General features: G+C 46.6%; 1 protein-coding gene across 1 annotated transcript in view; it reads left to right on the top strand.

Annotated features, from left to right (window-relative positions):
• The first annotated feature begins 1,447 nt into the window (after positions 1–1,447).
• Positions 1,448–6,000, top strand: part of LOC119177936 (uncharacterized) — a 101,024-nt gene continuing 96,471 nt past the window's right edge. The window contains exon 1 of the mRNA XM_037429117.2: positions 1,448–1,729. Coding sequence (XP_037285014.2) covers positions 1,557–1,729 — 173 coding nt within the window. The 5' untranslated portion in view covers positions 1,448–1,556. The remainder of the gene's footprint in view (positions 1,730–6,000) is intronic.

Here is a 6,000-nt window from a genome sequence, read left to right as displayed (position 1 = left end):
CCGAAAATTCAAAATTCAAAGAAAAAAATCTACTAAAGTAACCCCTACGAAAGTTGGACTTAAACTTGACAGTTCTGGTGATTCTTTCATTTGGCGCAGTCGCATTTGGATTCAGCCACAGGAACGTTTTTACCGCTGTTACAAATTTCTTACGAGAATCTAAAAGAGTGCAATGCTAAAAAAAATAAATAACTTCATTTGTTCTATGTATATTTTTTGCTTTTTGTATGCTTATTATGTTTTCTGTTCAAGGTTTTTTGTTTTGAAATTTAACACCTATATATTATCACCTTTATTATCTAAATAATCCTACCCTTCCTTTTAAGAAGTGAATTAATTTAATAAGCAAGGCACCCTCTCATTCATGGCCTATCCCCCTTGGTGGGTTGCGCCAAGGTGTTGAGGAACCAACCAACCTATGACTGATGCCTCCCAGCTGTATTCAATAAAGATGAACCCAACTCATTTCCTCGGTATTTTTTCTAATATTGAAATGTTTGCTTGTGTGTATGGATCCCAAATAGCAGCACAATATTCCAGGAGTGGTCAAATAAATGTTTTATAGGGTAATATTTTAACTTCTGGAGAGAACTTACTTAAGCGTTTTGTTAAATATCCGAGTTTCTTGAAATCCTAATTTTATTCTGAAATCATATTCCACTATGCTTACAGTAAAAATTCTGAAGTGCTTGTATGCAGTATTCGGGATCGCACATTGTTACCCCATTCTAAATCAAAACCTCGTATAGACATGGAAGTCATCATGAAGATGGTAGATTGGTGCCTCAGTCGCTTGGCTGGCACTGGAGTTTTAGGCAAGATTGCCTTCAGCCTGCAATCCTTATGGCATTGATAGTCCAGCAAGAAGTTCGAGTATGCACGCATTGATGATTCGGTGATTGAAACACAGAAACGTGAAACCTTAAACAAACTAGATAATAGATTTTTTTCCCGAAGAAGACATCCTCCGTTCACGGCTTTACGCGTCACAGGCCAGCGCAGTGACGGGGTCACTGATAAATATCTCAAAGTCGACCAAACTACGTATCCGCTTATAAGAGTGGAGTTGGCAGGGGCACATATTTGCTTGCTTGCTTGCTTGCTTGCTTGCTTGCTTGCTTGCTTGCTTGCTTGCTTGCTTGCTTGTTTCTATATGTATTGGCTCGTACCCACCACGAGAGATTGGCCATGTATGACATGTACCCACACGGTGCTCTCAACCTAACCTCTCTTTCTTCTTTTTTTTAATTCCTTCACCCCTGCCGCCATCGCAGGGTAGAAAACAAGAAGCACGTTAACCTCGCTGCTTTTTCTTTCTTTCTTTCCTCCTCCTCCTCTTCCACCTCACCAAGCCGCTAGTTGGCTTTGCAGCTTAGTTCACACCAATTGAAATCATGTTAAATGCCACATTCGAATATAAATATCATCATCGTCGTCGTCCAGGGTAGCTGCCGCGAGCAGCCTGCTGCCTGTGCGACCACATGGTGTCGTCCCTCCCGCGGGAGAACACCCGGGGTTGCGCATGACGCGCGCTTAGGGGGCCGGTCAAGGGCAGCATGGCCAACGTTGCTCTTAGCCTGGACGAAGACTCTCTGCTGCCCGAGGTGCGAGAGGCCTTGTGGAACACGCGCTGCACAGACATGCTCTGTGATGGTCTGCTGAAGACAGACGACGGGGGAGAGTTTGCAGTCCACAAGGTCATCATGGCCACCTGCAGCGAGTACTTCAGGTAAGCAACACCAATGCGTCTGTCATAGTCATATCGTGGTTTCGGGACGGTAAACCTCTCATATTAATCAATCAAGCAACACCGATGGGCCACCTAGTAGTGCAGAAAACACGTATCAGGGAAAAGAAGGAGAGAGCAGAAAGGTCGGGTGCTCCCTCCTACTTCCTTTCGCTGGTCTGTGTTTTCCAAGTTTGCGCTACTACGTATTCTATGGGCGTTAAACAACTCGCCCAACAGCAAGTCTTACTCAAGCAATACCGGCAGCTCCGAGCGCCATGCTACACGTCACGCCTAAAGCAATACCTCGTTTTGTTGGCAGTCCATTAGGCTTACGCATGTGCACATATCCAGTAAACAGACTTCTACTTAGTTTTTAGCCTCCTCTCCCCTTAATTGAGCTTACTACTTACACATTAGGCCGTAGTGATCGCATTCGCCGAATATTTCAGAGTTACGCACCCCGCAATTCTAAAAATCAAGGCGTCGCAACGAAGGTAAATATGGCGAGTAGACAAAGCGCTGGGGATCATTCTTACCGTAAATAGCCCGTGACGCTGCCCGGTTGCGCACGTAAACAACTGACAACGTGTGTACAGTATGCACAATGTATAGGATGACTGCCAGTTGGGCATGTTGGTATAAGTTCTTAATGAAACAAATACCAAAAAGGACAAACTCTCAAAAAAGACACTGGAGGAGCACTTACTAGCAACTCAAAAAAATTTATTTTGAAGTGAACATTTATGTATGCAAACACGCATGTACGTCATCTCAAACCTCCACTGGTATCGCCAACAACGTGACATACCGAAAGAAACCACTCCCACTATTGATAACATACAATCATAAAAAACACGTGTTAGGCCCCTCCCTCCCCCCAAAAAAACTGAGAGAAGAAAACCTGAAACGAAAATGCACTGGGGTATGTTATGTCCAAAAAAAAAAAAACAAGTTCGGCATTCGTTACCAGAACAGACGCTTGACTCACGTTCTTGTCACCTGTTTTCTTGATCCTATACGCTTCCATTATTCCTCTTGTCGTTCGCTTCTTGTGTCTGTCAATTATTTGTGTGTCTGCGAATTTCGATTGGCGAGTGCAGCCCTTTCAGTGCATCGCTAAATGCGAGTACGAGACTTCCTTCAATGAACTCTCATTTTCACTAAGGCACACAATCAGGCAACGACCTGTCTGACCAGCGTATTTCTTTCCATATATGAATAGAGTTCCGTACACAGCATCTTTTTTTTTCCTTGTGTAGGAGTTTTGTACACATCTTTCTTTTTGTCACATCTGTACGGAGGGCAGCCCGCAGAAGCTCCCGCCTTCTGTTGAGGCACAACGCGAGTGCTGATCGTTGCATAGCATTGCATAAAGCCCCTATATTTCGTAAAAGTACGGCTGTGGCGGCTGCATTTCCGATGGAGGCGGAAATGTCGTAGGCCCGTGTGCTCAGATTTGGGTGCACGTTAAAGAACCCCAGGTGGTCTAAATTTCCGGAGCCCTCCACAACGGCGTCTCTCAAAATCATATAGTGGTTTTGGGACGTTAAACCCCACATATCAATCAATCAATTTTGTAAAAGTACCGCCGTATGCCCTTCGTCTCGCCTCCTTCTCTCCGGTGCGTTGCTCTTTTCCTTTCGCTTGTGACAGTGGCGCACCCTCTAATGTGTCACGAGCTTGCAGTTTGCTTTTGAGCCGTTGAGAGGAGGAAGCGGAGCATATGAAAAGAATGCTGTACTTTTCCGAAGGTATATGGGCTTTAGCACGGCAACGATAAGCGCGCCTTCCCTCCCTCCTTGTTCGCTCAAGAGATAAGCACGTGCGCAGATGACCTCGTCTAGAAAGGCGATGTTCGCTCCGAAGAAAGAGGAGGCTAGCACGCATCCTTCCCCGTGTATGTATACGGGGAAGGATGCGTGCTAGCCTCCTCTATATGTATATATGTATATGTATATACACAGATATACAAACACGTGAATCACGGCAGCAGCGGGGGCACCGGCAAAAACCATCCGAGACCGTCTTATAATTGCTATCGCAACAAAAGACGCTGCTACAACTCAGTCGTTGCAGTGAAAGCTCAAGGCTTACGATTCTCCTCAATGAAAGGTAAGCGCACAAGCGAGCGTCTACACCCCCCGCTTTCCCTCGCGAGGCAAAATACGCGTGAGAGACGAGCGCGCGTCACCGCGTCGTAACGAGTGGTCCGAGCTACGCCGAGCTAAACACCGAGTGTGGCGCGGTCTCCGCGTCATTTCACTGGTAATGCTGAAAACGCGCTCATATTTTCCCGAGATGGGCTCTTCCAGCGGTGAGTGGTCTAGATATATAACTTGCCGTTTGAACATTGACGGACGAGCGCATTCATGCCTCAGTGGCTAACGAAGCGCGGTCCAAGTACCACGGTCGTTTCGTGAGCCGGCAAGTATTTTTCCGAATTCTTATTCTTTGTTGCTTTTCTATATATATAGATACCTATACAATTTCCGGGTATGATGACAGCGACCGACACCGGCTGCAAATAAATTCACATGAAATCTACGGATTGAAAGATGAGAGGTGGGGCGAAGCATCCGTCTGTCGTTCTGTGCATCCGTCGCTCTGTCTGTCTGTCTGTCTGTCTGTCTGTCCTTCCATGAACTATGCTCAAACGACCACTATATGAAAACAACTCACGTCATCTATTGATATTATTTCCAAAGACGAGTACTCACAACGCAATCTACTACCTAATTCAAGATCTAGAGGTGGCTGTATACTACTACTACTACTACTACCACCACTACTACTACTACTACTACTACTACTACTACTACTACTACTACTACTACTACTACTACTACTACTACTACTACTACTACTACTACTACTAAAGAGTAGGGAACGACCCACAGCCTAGTGAGCTTCGCACCTAAAACCAGCCTACGGTATATATATGATTGCTTTCGCAACAAAAAATCTCCGCCATATCCTCAACGTGAGTGGTGTTAGAGGAGCCTGCTCGGAGCTACATGGGGCGTTTCTTGGCGAGATCATTTCTGTAAGAAGGGTTGTTAAGAAGCCGTCGCATAATGAGCTTGTCAAAGACAGCGTTCTCAGGCGCATTCTGTGGCTGGCACTGCACACAGTGTTGTCCACGTTGATCGGCACATTAACCACCTGCCCTTTTATGTCATACTGACCACTGCGGTGAGTGGAATGCCTAACGCTCACAAATGTGCCACCGTGGAGCTCTCACGCATTCATCTATGAGGTTGAGACCAGGCAGGTGAGGGGGCTAGGGAGGATATCGGTACCCGTGTGCAACACTCATTGTAGCAACTTGTCACGTATTGTAGTAACTTGTCACGAGCTGCCATGCCTGAAAAGCGACGAGAACGAAGTGGACGAAGTCGCGAGCAGGTGAGCGCGCGGGCCATCGAAAACAAACACCTTGGGTGGTAGCTACCATCTCGTGAGCCTTGTTAGAATCACCGTAGAGGTGTCTGGAATGTCGACCTTGAGCGGCGACCAGAGAAGTGAACACTAACAACACTGGTGTATACGCCTGCACCACAAGACAGGGCACAAGCATAAGAAGCTTGCCCGAGCAAGCTCCTAAAAATTGTGAAGGTGTGTGCATTTAGGCGGAGGAAAAACTCAAATGAAAAATCACAGCATAACCACGGAGTGAATCATGACGACAGGGGCGAAGCCTCCGTTAGTCCGTTCATGCGTGCGTCCGTTCATGCTTTCATTCGTGCGGCCGTCTGTGCATCCGTTCATCCGTGCGTCTGTCTGTCTGTCTGTCTGTCTGCCTGTCCGTCCATCCGTCAGTCCGTCCGTCCGTTTACTTAGTGAAGACTTGAAGTAACGCCATCTGGCATCTTTTCATCATATATTTGTGAGAAACGAAGTAGAAGACCCAGACTCGATCGTCTAGCAACGTCCAAGGTCTACAAAACAACCTATTGAGTTAGCGCCCGTGGTTCTTGCTCGTGCCCACAACCCCTTCTTCCTCCTTTATTTAAACACACTCCCGCAGCCGGCAAAGTTGCCTCCTTTAAAAGTTTTGAGTGGGTCTGCCAGGAGCTTTTACACTGTGACGAATGGATTTTGCCAGTGATACAGCTTGGGGAGGCAGTGGCTTGTCTTCTGGAGGCGGTTGTTCCAACTTACTTTGATGTATAGAGGACTTCGTGGTCACGTTGTTTGCCATCTTGAGGTCATACTAGGAGGTTTTTCACTTCATGAGCCACTTGTAGCTGGGAAGGCTTGGCTTTCGGCCG

This window comes from Rhipicephalus microplus, chromosome 1 (assembly GCF_043290135.1).
Source record: "Rhipicephalus microplus isolate Deutch F79 chromosome 1, USDA_Rmic, whole genome shotgun sequence".
Lineage (NCBI taxonomy): Eukaryota > Metazoa > Arthropoda > Arachnida > Ixodida > Ixodidae > Rhipicephalus > Rhipicephalus microplus.
This window is presented reverse-complemented; position numbering and strand designations above follow the sequence as displayed.